At 45.2% G+C, this 14,887-nt stretch overlaps 2 protein-coding genes across 2 annotated transcripts in view; one reads left to right on the plus strand and one right to left on the minus strand.

Annotated features, from left to right (window-relative positions):
- The window catches only part of LOC144818744 (uncharacterized), a 397,421-nt gene that overhangs the window by 263,281 nt on the left and 119,253 nt on the right, over window positions 1-14,887 (plus strand). The gene's annotated exons all lie outside the window — the stretch shown is intronic.
- Window positions 12,380-14,887, minus strand: part of LOC144818745 (uncharacterized) — a 220,113-nt gene continuing 217,605 nt past the window's right edge. The window contains exon 11 of the mRNA XM_078676449.1: window positions 12,380-13,285. Coding sequence (XP_078532575.1) covers window positions 13,227-13,285 — 59 coding nt within the window. The 3' untranslated portion in view covers window positions 12,380-13,226. The remainder of the gene's footprint in view (window positions 13,286-14,887) is intronic.

Raw genomic sequence — 14,887 nt, forward strand, 5'->3', positions numbered from 1 at the left:
GCAGCTGAGTTCAATGTTACCTTTAGCGGAGCCAGATTTACCTTGCGGAAGCCTGCTACAGTAGCACTCCAGTAATCTAGTCCGGGTATGACTAGGCCTTGAACAGCTAATTGAAAGTCAACCGGGGGCAAGAAGGGTTTGATTTTCCCAAGTGTGTTCAAATGGTAGTTAGCTACCGTTGTTGTTGCACTGATAAGATCTTGAATATTCAGATATGTGTCTAACGTAATACCTAATGATCTAGTGGAGTTAACAACATGTGGGGCTCAGTTGAGGGCAGTGAGTTGTGTGAGCCATTCTTCTACGGGGCAGAGTGATTTCGAGGGGCGATCAGAAGGAATTCTGCTTTGAAAGTGGGGTGATTGGGGATCAGCCACTGTCGGGTTTTCATTAAGGTGCAGTTCCCAGTGGGCATCCATCAGCGTGGAGGTGCCCCATTGCATGTCTGGAATGTGCAGTACTGTGCCACTGTTTTCATTTGTTCCCAATGGAATTGTTACCTTACCTCTGAAACAGAACACTTTGATGTCTTTGGGTAAGGAAACTTTCAAATACAATTGTGTGTCATCAGTGTATATGTGGTAATACATTTTGAGAGCTTCAGAAGTTCAGTATGAGGTTCCATGAGCAAACTGAATAACATGGGTGAAAAGGTGAATGCTTGAGGATTGCCAATCGTGACCGGTGTACTGCCGGATAGGGTCTGACTGACTTTAGTTCTTTGGGCTCTATTATGAAGCAATAAAACAAATGAATTTAAAACAGGACCAGCTAGCCCCATCCTCTTCACAAGAAGGTCAATCCTAATGTCATGGTTGACCGTATCGAAAGCAGAGGAGAGCAAGTAGTATAAGCAGGCAGGGTATGTTCTGGTCTACCATTCTCAGGGTATCATAGGCAATGTGTGTCAGAGCCATTTCAGTGCTATAACCCGATCTGACACTAGAATGATAATGATCTAGGAGTTGAAACTTCAAAATGTGGTTGCTGAGTTGCAGGTGTGCGCATTTCTCGAATAGTTTAGTAAGTGTCCGGATGTTGGTGATTAGGCAGTAGTTGTTGAGTTCGTACAGGACGCATTCATTTTTCTAAAATTGGGGTGACCTGTCCTATCTTTAAGCAATCAGGAGACTTGCCCTGAGATAGAGAAGCATTGAAAATCCTAGCCCAAAGAGGGAGTATAGAATATCTAAGTTGTTTGATGAGCTTGGCAGGCATAGGATCATTGAAGTGGTTAGAAGATTTTATTGATGTAACTTTTTTGAGTAAATCAGCTTCATCCAGGATTGTGAAGGCATTCCAAGTAACATTATTTTTTGTAGTATAGCCAATGGGGGATGTAACATGGTGGTGTACTGATAGGAGACTGGGATGAACCTGGGTTAGCAGCAACTGGGAGGCGAGTTGCACCTCTGGTTCAATCTTTCTTGTCTTTTGAAAGAAATATGCAGCAAACTCATCACCGCTAGGCAATGACCCAATGTCTACCAAGTGATGGTTAGATTTGTAGACTGCTCGTTGTTTAACAATTTCAAATAGTTTTTTGGGTCTCTTTATTGCATTGTCTAGTTGTGCCCTAAAGTATTCTGCTTTGGAACTTTGGATGTGTTCGTTGTAGAAGCTTCTTGTTGAGCTCAGGTGTTTGAGGTGTGCAGTGGAGGGAGATAGTCTCCATGATCTCTCCGCAAGCCTTAAGATGTGCCTTTCCTCCCTTTGACAGCCGTTGTACCAGGGTTTGGAGTGTCTACTCTGTATTATTTTGAGCTGCTTTGGAGCAATTGTGTCAAGAATGTCTGACTTGAATAGGATGTCATTTTCCGTGAGATCATTCACCTTCATCTTGTTTGTGGGTGAAGGAGGGATGTTGATGCTAATAGAAGTTAGATCGGTTAGATTCATATTTCTCAAGTCTCTGTACCATTTGTCTGGGTTTAAGAGGTTGCCCCTTTCTAGTCAACACCTTATCCAAGAAGAGGAAGGAGATTAGGTAGTGGTCTGACCAGTCATTGGGGTTATGGATTCCATTGTATAGCATTGGCCTTAGCAATGTTTAGATTAAAGTTGGAGCCTCTATTATGTGTTGGGACATTACATGACGGTGTAAGGTTGCGTTCCTTAATGAAGGCCTTGAAGGTGTTCACTATGGGGTCATTAGAGTCATTCCAGTGTATGTTGAAATCCCAGAGGAAAATATGGTGTCCGAGTTAGCGGAGATGGTCTCTATTATTTGTTCGATGAAAGGAAGGCTATTTCTCCGGGGGGGGGGGGGTAAATTGGTGAACCGTGAGGCTTTTGCATACTATCTTGTCATTACTCCGTGTTACAATACGTAGGTATTCACTGGAGGGCATTGGCACAACCTGCGATTGTTTCAAGGTGACCATGGAGCAGTAAATGAAAGCTAAACCACCATCAGTTTTTCCAGTTCCATCTAATCTGATGATGCCATAGTTGGGTGACACTAGAATGTCCAGGGTGGGTGATGAGGTATCATTGAGCTATGTTTCCGTTAAAATTATGAGGTCATGGTCTAATGCGAGAAAGAGATCAGCGATGTCAGCAGCGTGTCTTGCAGCCGACCTGCAGTTAAGAAGCATAGTCATGAGATTTGGTTACTAATGCATTTTCGTCTGGTATAGGAACTTGTAGTGGGTTGTATTTGTTCATGGAACTGTAGTGGAGACTAGGTTCTCTGGATGGGTTGGAGGGAATACTCTGGATAGTGGCCAGCGTAGGCGACACAACGTTATCAGTAGTGGAATAAGATAGCAGAAGGGAGAGAATGTCAGCATCAGATAGATGGTCTGTAACCCTCTGGCGTCTGGAGAAGAGATTGAGATGCGGTCGAGCTCCCCAGTTCAAGTTCATAGAGTTCTTGACAAACAATGTTTCATGTGTAAACCAAAGAGGTATGCAGTTCCTAATAAGTGATGCAGGAGGAGGTAAGTGATCTCACAAGTGAACCCCAGTGTGTGGATATTCACAAGGACAGGAGAAGGGATTCCTCCTTTCGGAAAGAGACCCTCACACACCCAACAAGCAGGTGTCTTGCTTCATCATTGGGTCTGCACCTACTCGGGTCAGCGTTGCAATACACGATCAGGCGCCCGTGACGGGCCTACTTGGCGGAGATCTTTATTCCTTAAGCCGTTGGGTGCAGTGCGTGTGAGGGCCCTAGTGTATGATTAGGGTGTAGGTGGTGATACTGTGTACAAGTGTGAATTTAAAACAGGGATTAGTGAACAATTTTAATGAATTGTGGTCACTACCCTGGTTAAAACTAGAAGAACGCACACTCCCACTCTAAGGTATGTGGGAATATGTGCTGGTGTAATAGGTCAACATGTTTCTTGCCTGTTATATTGATGGCAGTTCCTCAGGACCAGAAATGGATCTACCTACACTTTTTGGAGATGGTCAGGACCTCAGTGCAGTACATACATGACCACCCGTACAGCACCCTAAAAAGCGGTACTGGCAGATCTATACCCCAACCCTGTTTGAGTCATGGGCTAACGACATTGTGTGCTGGTAGAGGCAGACACTAAAGTGTAGTGTCAGTTAAGAGGTTGTGGACCTTCCTTATCCCTACCCTTGCGCTCTACCTGTCACGTGCTGCGCCTCCTCAGGATCAGCGTCGTTGCTAAAAAGGGGTCCACCTCCAGATCTCCCTACACTCTGAATGATATAAAATACACAGAGCATAGAGGGGATCAGGCGAGGGAAAAGGTAGGGAAGGGTCTGGAACGGGAAAGGGAAGCTGAAACGAGAAGAAAGAGAAAACACAAAGGTAAGTACATTACATACTAACTACTCTCATTAATTCTCGCTACAGGAACAACCACCCGGAAGCTTACTTAATTAGTTCTCTTTCCCTAAAAAGAATAGTAGAGTCTTTTCTCTGTAGAAACACCTGGTTGTCCTACAACACAAAAAGAACGAGTTATTACTCCTTCAAACAACCATCCTGTAATGAATCTCATTAGCTACAACACTCACTCATACCTTCCAGCCTCCCCATGGACAATCAATAATCAAGAATCTCTTTCCTAAATTAGGCTTTAGAAAAAGGACAAAAAATGTTTGTAGAAGGTAAGTCTCGTAGGAACAGGATTCCAAAGAATAAACGAAAGTTCAACCAAATCCAAAAGTAGTTCCAAAGATAACAAATCCAAAAAAAGGTTTTCCAAGAATAGTTCGAAATCACTCCATTTCCTGCTTGTTCAAAACCCCACAAGCAAAAGTAAATAGTCCAGCAAGCAAGGTCCCCTAACAGATCAAAGTACACAAAAGCATAGCCAGCAGTACTGCTTTAAGATTCTTTTAGTACTCACGCCCATTGGCATACGGTTCTCTGTAACAGCCGCTGACTGATGTACTCAGGTAATGGGAGACCAAACGCAAATACTTTTTCAATGCGCCCGTTCTCAGATATCCTGCCTCGCGTCTCAGCCGAGAACGCGAGCAGGAAAGAATGTCCGTCACCTTCTGAGCTCCGGGGCAACAGCAATTAGCATTCCTGAACGCCAGCAGCCGCTATGGCGTTCACGCACAAGTTCAATGTAAACACCACACACTCCGCGTCTCAGCCGAGAACGCCAGCGGAAGAACTAATTGAATCCGCTTGAACATGAAGAACAAAGTCAGCAGGACATGCGTGCAGCAGCCGCCGAACGCTTCATTAGAAGCTCTTGTCCAAGTAAGAAATCCAAGAACAGCAGATTCAGGAAATAACAGGTAATCCAGGCACTGGTTCAAAATCAAGAATCACGTACAGCGAGTGTGTAGGCAGTTCCTCCCTAAATGGCTTTGCGGGCTCCTCCCACTCGCTCAGCCTTCTGGTCCCTGCAGTTCAGGCAGGCGCATTTGGCAGGACATGACAGTATGCCCACCCACCAAGCGCCTCCTAGCACCAGGCTTCTCCGGATGGCGAACATAGAAACGCCGCACCGCGCGCGTGGACCCCAGAACAAGGTTCCTAGGAATCGTCCTCAGCCGAGTAACCCTTCCAGGACACCAAGTACCAAAGCTTGCCCTGACGATACCTGGCATCCAGAATGCTGCGCACCTCATACTCCAACTGCCCGTCCTTCAGCACAGGCGGCACCACCCTGCGCCGAGCTGCCCGAGAAGGCTTCAACAAGCTGCAATGAAAGACGGGATGGATCCTCAACGACGCTGGGAGCTTCAACTTGTAAGCCACAGGGTTAATGCGCCGGACAACCGCATAAGGCCCAACGAAGCGAGGATGAAACACGCTGTGGAAACGAAAACGAATGTTCCTAGTCGAGAGCCACACCATGTCACCCACTTGATACACCGGGCCCTCCTGGCGGCGTCTGTCCTCCCATTTCTTGTAGGTCGACTTGGCTCTATCCAGATGACATTGGACCCATCGGTGTATCGTCAAAAGAGCCTTCACCTGACCGGCCACCGTGGGATGGTTCACCACATCGCTCGGAATTGTCAAAGGCAAAGTTACCGCATGAAACCCCGAGTTGGCCCTAAAAGGCGTCTCACCAGTGGAACAGTGCCAGGCATTATTATATGACAGTTCAGCCAACCACAACAATGACACCCAAGAGTTCGCAGCTTCATCAGCATAGCAGCGCAAATATTTCCTAAGTGTCTGGTTCAACCTTTCGGTTTGCCCGTCAGTCTGGGGATGGAAACTGGTTGATAAATCGTCTGAGATGTTAAGCGCCTTGCACCACATGTGCCAAAACCTGGCGACGAACTGCGGTCCTCGATCCGATATTATAGCCTTGGGCAAACCATGGAGACGAATCACATGTGTGAGCATCAGTTGTGCAGTCTGTGAGGCTGTTGGAAGGTTCTTACAGGGAATAAAATGTCCCATTTTCGTGAAACTATCCACAACCACCAGGATAGCATTACATCCTTTATCCAGTGGAAGTCCCAGCACAAAATCTACACTAATCACCTGCCATGGCCTGGATGGTGTAGGGAGAGGCATGAGCAGACCTTTAGCTTTGGCTTGTTCGCTCTTCGCTCTCGCACAAGTCTCGCATTGTTCAATCCATTCCCTTACGTCTTTCGACATACCTTCCCACCAGAAATGTCTCTGCATGGCATGGATGGTCTTTTGATGTCCCGGATTTCCTGCCATCATTGCATTATGACACCAATTAAACGCCATTAGTCTCAGTGCTCGAACAGGAAGAAACAACCGATTTTGGTACATAGGCAGACCATGCTTTAGAGATCGCCACACATGTCTCTCAGCCCACTCCTTCCATTGTGCGGGCGTATGATGTCTTGACACTGTTTCCAAGAAACATTCAACAGAAACCGTGCACAGCACCGCTTCCGGTGAAAGTATGGACTTAGGTTCGTTCTTTAAGGGGCCTTCCGTCTCCGTCTGTCTGGACAAGGAATCAGCCTTTATGTTTTCAGCTCCAGGTCGGTATGTTATGGTAAATTCGAATTCTGCAAAGAACAGCATCCATCGTATCTGTCTTTGTGACAAATGCCTTGCTGTCTTCATATATTGAAGATTGCGATGGTCCGAATATACTGTTATGGGGTGCTGTCCGCCCCATAAATAGTGTCTCCACTCTTGGAATGCTTTTTTCACCGCCAATAGTTCTTTTTCTGCTATTGTGTAATTCGTTTCCGTAGGGCTAAGCTTTTTGGACAAAAAGGCCACTGGGTGCAGCTGTCCTGTTTGTTTGTTTCTTTGGGACAGAACAGCCCCAATTGCAACATCCGAGGCATCAGCTTCCACTACGAAAGGGACATCCATCTGAGGGTGTGTTAATATAGGGGCCGTGCTAAAAGCCTCCTTAAGTGCCACAAAGGAACTCGAGGCTTCCGGAGTCCACTTGAAAGGTACACCTTTTCTCAGTAAGCGGGTAATTGGAGAAGCTAACTGAGAGAAACGGGCTATAAATCTCCGATAATAGTTTGAAAAACCCAAGAAGCATTGCACCTCCCTTACAGTCTTTGGGACCGGCCACATTCGCACTGCTTCCACCTTTCGCTCCGCCATTCGGAAACCACTTGGATTGAGGATCACTCCCAAAAACTCTATTTCTCGCACATTGAACTCACATTTACTGAGTTTACAAAATAACCTATTCTCCTGCAATCGCTGTAAAATCAGGAGAACATGTCCTATGTGTTGTGCCGGAGTATCTGAGTAGATCAAGATGTCGTCGATGTAAATAACAACAAACTGATCTAAGTAATCCTTCATAATGTCATTCAGGAAGTATTGGAATGCCGCCGGGGCGTTGCACAACCCGAACGGCATTACCAAATACTCATACAGGCCAAAACGGGTCTTGAATGCGGTCTTCCACTCATCACCAGCCTGAATGCGCACCAAGTGGTAGGCCCCACGCAAATCCAATTGTGTATAGATCTTGGCCTCTCGCACCTGATCCAGCAGAACTGGGATGAGTGGAAGCGCATACCTATTCCTTATCGTGATCTTATTAAGCTGTCTGAAATCGATGCACATGCGCAACTCCCCATTGGCTTTAGAAATAAAAAAAAGAGGAGATGCTGCCGGAGACCTCGAAGGTCGGATGAAACCGATGGAACAGAAATGTTCCAGGTACTCCTTTATATGTCTGGTTTCTGACTCTGATAGGGCGTAAACTCTGCAAGATGGCACCACAGCCCCCTCCACCAAGTCAATCCGGCAGTCATAAGCCCGATGGGGCGGGAGTGATTCAGCCTTAATTTCACTAAAAACCTCAATATAATCCATGTACTCAGTAGGCAACACCACATCCTTCTCAGCAGCGGTGGCTACTCTGAAAGCGTGAGTTAAAGCAACCACATGAGTCTCCTGCAACTTCAAACACTACGTGACACATACTTCCGACTCAAAACATAAGGTTTTCTCTTTCCAATCTATGGAGGGATTGTGACGACACAACCATGGCATGCCCAAAATAATTTCATATTGCGGGGCTGCAATGATGTTCAACACCACGCCCTCACAATGATCCATAACTTCTCCCGGCATGATGAGATCAAGAACTTCGGTGTGTTCCGTAATGGGTCCTGACTTCAATGGTGTACCGTCAACAGCCAACACCGATTCAGGCTGCAAGGTAGGTACCTTCGTTAAACCTAAGCGGTCTACCAACCCATAATCAATAAAGTTTCCGGTTGCACCTGAATCTATCATAGTGGCCACCTGGAACTTGCGACTGTCAACTCTAAGATACATAGATAGAACAATGTGCGTTTCTGTGCTCGTCATAGTGGACACCTCCAAAGAAGGAATCTTCCACTCCGGAGCAGGACGCTGAGCTGGGGTGGTGTTCCGGAGTTCAAGAAGATTCAGGAACAGAGACTACGTGCGATACTGCTACCTGCTTACTGTGGAAATAAGGAGTCCTCTTCTTAGGCTTCAATGTACATTCCCTAACATAATGTCCCTTTTTTCCACAGTACATGCACAGTCCCTGTGCACGTCTACTCTCCCTCTCACTCTTAGTCAAAGGAGGTCTAACTGCTCCTATTTACATAGGCCTTTGTCCAGTGTCTTTGGTCTGAATCGAACCTGTCGATTCCACGACTCCTCCTGAACGCTCGCCTCTCTTGTGATTACCTCCCCTCTCTGTCATGCGATGATCCAGTCTTAACGTAAGGTTAATTAGATCAGTACAGGTCTTAGGCTGAGGATCGATCTGTGCTAACACATCTTTTATGTTATTGTTCAGCCCCTGATAGTACAGAGCCATTTGTTTTTCCTCCGGCCAAGACGTCTCCACTACTAATCTATTAAAATTAGTCATGTAAGACACTAATTCCTTCCCACCCTGACGCAAGCCTAAGAGTTCACGGTCAGCACTTAAAGTTGTTGCTCGCCGATCGAACACCCTTTCAAATTCCTTTCGGAAATCGTCCCAATCCGCCAACAGAGGGTCATCGTTGCGGACTAATGGGACTGCCCAATTCGCTGCATCACCAGTGAGATATGAAATAGGGAATGCCACTCTCGATAAGTTAGTTGGAAAAGAAGCAGGCCTACAAGAAAAATGTAACGTTATTTGCGTAAGGAAGGTCTGGATCTTAAGTGGGTCGCCCGCATAACTTTCGGGACTAGCCAAAGGTATGGGAGGAGGCACTGTCACTTGAATCTGAGGAACACCCGCAGAAGCATCAAAAGGGTTTCTAGCCCGCCTGTCTAACCTCTCCTTTAGGGCCGCTGTTTCAGCTCGTGAAGTCTCTAGCTCTTGCTGCACCAGCACCAAGGCTTGCAGCACATCATCCAGAGAGGCCATCCCTCGAACAACGCTGACCGGGAGGAGGTATATACTTGGGTACGTGTTTCTGTCACTTGCTGCGCCTCCTCAGGATCAGCGTCGTTGCTAAAAAGGGGTCCACCTCCAGATTTCCCTACACTCTGAATGATATAAAATACACAGAGCATAGAGGGGATCAGGCGAGGGAAAAGGTAGGGAAGGGTCTGGAACGGGAAAGGGAAGCTGAAACGAGAAGAAAGAGAAAACACAAAGGTAAGTACATTACATACTAACTACTCTCATTAATTCTCGCTACAGGAACAACCACCCGGAAGCTTACTTAATTAGTTCTCTTTGCCTAAAAAGAATAGTGGAGTCTTTTCTCTGTAGAAACACCTGGTTGTCCTACAACACAAAAAGAAAGAGTTATTACTCCTTCAAACAACCTTCCTGTAATGAATCTCATTAGCCACAACACTCACTCATACCTTCCAGCCTCCCCATGGACAATCAATAATCAAGAATCTCCTTCCTAAATTAGGCTTTAGAAAAAGGACAAACATTTTTTGTAGAAGGTAAGTCTCGTAGGAACAGGATTCCAAAGAATAAACGAAAGTTCAACCAAATCCAAAAGTAGTTCCAAAGATAACAAATCCAAAATAAGGTTTTCCAAGAATAGTTCGAACTCACTCCATTTCCTGCTTGTTCAAACCCCCACAAGCAAAAGTAAATAGTCCAGCAAGCAAGGTCCCCTAACAGTTCAAAGTACACAAAAGCATAGCCAGCAGTACTGCTTTAAGATTCTTTTAGTACTCACGCTCATTGGCATACGGTTCTCTGTAACAGCCGCTGACTGATGTACTCAGGTAATGGGAGACCAAACGCAAATACTTTTTCAATGCGCCCGTTCTCAGATATCCTGCCTCGCGTCTCAGCCGAGAACGCGAGCAGGAAAGAATGTCCGTCACCTTCTGAGCTCCAGGGCAACAGCAATTAGCATTCCTGAATGCCAGCAGCCGCTATGGCGTTCACGCACAAGTTCAATGTAAACACCACAACAAACTAATTGAATCCGCTTGAACACGAAGAACAAAGTCAGCAGTACATGCGTGCAGCAGCCGCCGAACGCTTCATTAGAAGCTCTTGTCCAAGTAAGAAATCCAAGAACAGCAGATTCAGGAAATAACAGGTAATCCAGGCACTGGTTCAAAATCAAGAATCACGTACAGCGAGTGTGCAGGCAGTTCCTCCCATAATGGCTTTGCGGGCTCCTTCCACTCGCTCAGCCTTCTGGTCCCTGTAGTTCAGGCAGGCGCATTTGTCAGGACATGACACTACCAGACCGGGTCGCTCAAAACAATATTTCATGCCAGGAGTTGTTTGACCGTCTCATTGACGGTGAGTTATATTGTTTTGAGTGAGGTTCAATTCTTCATCAGAACTCGAGGGGGAAGAGGCAGGAAGGTGGACAGGGGTCCCATGCTTTACTCTGTCTCCAAGAGAGTGTTTTCTTGGGAATTTCAAAGGTTTTGACACTGCACATTCTTGAAGGGGGAAAAAGATCCGGTAAGAGTTCTTTCCACTCCTGGAAGAAGCCTTGTGCCACCTCAGTGCAACCACAATTTAAAATCCACCAGGTGCTACTAGCTCTTCCATCCTGGAGTTTAAAGATCTTATCAGGTGGTTCACGATCAAGGAGATGCCCTGATGTCCCAGCCAACTAACAGAGGCATAGAGCCTCTCGGCACAGGACCCATAACCTCACTCCTCCATGCTGTTGCAGTACCACATGGCAGTGGTATTGTCATTGACTGCCTGCACCATCTCCCTTTGATGGCTGGCAAGAAGGAAGTCAGTTTAGAGTCCACAGCATGCAGCATGAATATATGCTGCAAACCCATTCGCACTGCTTCAAAAAAGGGGTTACAAACTTTTCAATATTTAGTTCGTTTTATTTCTGAAATGTTGAGAACATTTTGAAGCAGTGCGAATGGGTTTGCAGCATATTCATGCTGCATGCTGTTGACTCTAAACTTAATCCACGCAATGAGGCGAGGTGTGGGCCCAGACTGCACGCAAAAAAGGATTACAATGATAACCAAGAGGAAATTGATAAACGGGTGTGCAACAGCTTTTTTCATGTGCATTAAGAAGGAAGTCAGTACCAGGTGAACTGCCCACGACTCAAACAAACTGATATGGAGCTACCAGAGTCCTCGGTCTCCACTAGCCATAGATGACCTACCCAACCCAGAAGTGAGATACCCATCAGCTCTAGAAAGGGCAGGGAGAGGGGTCTGCCGCTGATCCAATTGAGGCTGGGCAGCCACCATTGCAGATCTCTTACAGTTTCCTCCGAAACCTGTATGGAATCCGACAGATTTCTTTAGTGCTGTACACACTGATGCTTCAGATTTCACTTCAGATGCCTCCCTTTGTTCTCCTCCCATCTTTTTTACTACACAGAGATTCGTTTTTTTGTTATTATAGCAAGTATTATGCCCACATGCTGGTTAAAATATTAAAAGGAGATTAGGTTGTGTATGTGTGTTATAATTAAGTGTTATTTTTTACTTGCGTGTCTGATTATCCTAAAAAAAAGGTTTGAACACTAAATAGATTATCCAATGAAGATTATTACTTGAGTTGTAAAACTGTAGGCAATCAAGTGAGGGCTGTTTTTTAAAATATGCATACAGAAGTAGTAATAATGATTAAGTTTGATCTGTAAACGTTTCTCTTGCCATTTCTAAACATAAACTGCATGTGACTGGTTTAAGTAATGAATTGGGCTTCAGCAAATTTTGAATTAGATGATCTAAATAGATCATGAGATCAGCAGGAATGCCACTTTAAAGTAATCCATATGGTGAAGTATATGGAGGAGAGGAGCATGGTGCTGCAGATGCATTACAGCTATAGATTGTGAAAACAGGCTATGCAACCTCTTCTTTTGGAAGCAACTTCCAACCGGTAAATGTTGAATATTCAACATCAATGGAATACATTTTTATTTTAAAGACAATTTCTTTTGCCATAATAGATGTCACACAACATCACAGAGCCTTTTTCTGTCAAAGGTGAATGGAATGGCAAAGAGGAATAAAAGATCAATGTAGACCACATTTCATATAAATAGTTTTCATATTTATTTTAGATCATCAACCTTAACAAATTAGCTAAACACAAAAATACCCTTCAAGAAATCATCATTGCCTATTCACTGGATCAAGAAAAAGTCACCAACCACATTTACATCATCATATTACAGGACTATGAATAAAATATCTAATTCCTTACACCATGTGTCCTTGTTTTTTAAAATCCAAAAGGTCCATGAATAAAATAAAGTGCTTAAAAAATGTGTTGGGTAAAATTTAAATAGCTAGTTTAGCAACAATATGTACTGTTTTCCCAAATGTTATGTTTTTAGGAAATACTTTGTGGTCTTGTATATTACCGCACACCGTTTCTCTCATGTATTTGCCATTGGCCCAGCCATGCTTATTTATTACACACAAACATAGACTGTGTCTTGCTTTTCTTTTTTCATGTTCCTTTCTTCAACCAGGCAGAGGTTTTTAAAATAGAGAGATTGCCTATTGACAAACTTGCTTCAGTACATTTGTCTGTACTTGATGCTTTGTTACATAAAGGCTTTTCTTCAAGTGTTGACCTATGATTAGTATTAGCCATCCACAAGAAACAAGTGAAATTTGGCCCATCTTTCAGGAATGCTGATTAAAATAATGTCGGAAATCACCAATGAGTGACAAACAACCTCAATAGGGTAAAATAACATCTATTTGTAAAATACACATTCACCCTTGAGTCTTTTGGTGCTGAAATAAGGTGTTTACTTTTCTCAACTGTACTCATTTTATCAAGCTTGAAAGGATGGCATGATGAGGACCTGCTGGAATTTGAATCTCTGAATAGAAGATCAAACATAGATTCCTGAAGTGGCTGCATCAGTCCACTATGCCACCAGATCCAGCCTTACATAGGATGTGGTACACTGTTCTGGGTATGTGTTTTTTGGTGTGATATAAGATTTCATTACAAGACAGGAGGCTACATTATGCATTAATCCTTTTAATGCAGCTCACACAGCCGCCTACATCACAAAGGTTTAGAATAATAACAAGGTGACATCACAGTATCTATAAAAGGCGTGTGCCAGGAGAGATCAGCCTCTTTTAAATGCGGCTCACAACAGATAAGTTCTCTTTCTCTTACCTTATCACTATCTCACTGTTTATGATATGCTTATTTGTATTGAAGGCTTTCTCTGTTTTGCTATGCTTATTGGTAATTGAAAACCTTATGCCTTTACACTAGCATGGTTTAACTTGGTACTTGAAATGTTCCCCGTTTCGAAATGCTCCTATTTCCTCTCCCCCACGACTTCCAATCTATGGTCGTCGCGCTTTACACCACCCCCTTGCCTTCACCCCTCCTCACCTCCTCGCGCTTAATTACAGCGCGCCTCACTCGCATTCACCCGGCGCTCACTCCAGTCTCGTCCTTCCCGTCGTGGCGCCTTTCCCTTGCCGCTCCCACTTCCAGCGTCCTTCCCGTCCTCCCCGGTCCTATCCGACTGCTCCCCATTGTTTCCCCGACCCCCTGCGGCTCGCGAATCACCCCCGAAACCGGCTCTCCGTCTGGGCAGAGGAATGGACCTCGGCAACCGCGACGTTCCGCGAGGCGCCCCCTAAGGTCCATTCCTCCGCGCTGTTAGTTAGAGAGGCTCGAGCACGCCCGTTGCTCTCCGAAAGCGCCTCTTTCAACTGACCGACCGGCTGTTCCCCGCAGCAACCCTTTCCCATACCTAGCGGAAATACCAATTACCGGCAACTTCACCCTGGCATTAACTCCGGCCCTAAAATAGGTCATTTAACCCTCGTTCTGACCCAAAAAAAAAAAAAAAAAAGACGTGATACAGCAAACAGAATCTAAACAAGCCTAATACCATAAAAAAAAAAAAAAAAAGTATTAGAGACACTTTATCTTAAGAACCAACCGGCTTATACATTTAACTCTAATTTGACCAACCCTTATTTACTCATGTCTGATTTGGAATCAGACGATGCTATGGCTAGCTCCCCTAACCACAATAGCGACGCCTTTAAAACCTTCCTACAGAGGGAGATGAGGACCTGTATGCTGGATACATTCAGGGAGGTCATATCCAATAAAAGATCACTTTTGCTTGACCCTCCATGTGATTCTAATTACTCTAAGCCCCAAAAGAAATCCAGACACTGCCCTAGCACTGATGGAGGTCGTGACACCTCGCACATCATGGGAGGTCCAAGCACCTCACAAGGTTTGGGAGGCCCTAGCGCCTCAAAAGGCAAGGTTGCCCCTCGCGGCACACTTGGGTTGGGTGTCCCTAGCGGCACAACTTTGACAGGTGTCCTAAGCGGCACATATACTGACAGTGCTCGTGTGGATCCTAGTTCTGATGAAGACGAGTTCTTCAACGAACCAGACGATGAGTTCGTGCTCGACCTCGATGAGGGAGACTTGGGCGACTTGGATCTCAACACATTTTCAGAGGCAGACTCCTCACCCTCTTCAAAGGACGCGGTCCTTGACCCCCTAGGTGGAGAAATGTTCTCCCCAACCAACATATCTCACCCCAACAGCTCTAGATG

The sequence above is a fragment of the Lissotriton helveticus genome, chromosome 2_1 (genome assembly GCF_964261635.1).
Source record: "Lissotriton helveticus chromosome 2_1, aLisHel1.1, whole genome shotgun sequence".
Lineage (NCBI taxonomy): Eukaryota > Metazoa > Chordata > Amphibia > Caudata > Salamandridae > Lissotriton > Lissotriton helveticus.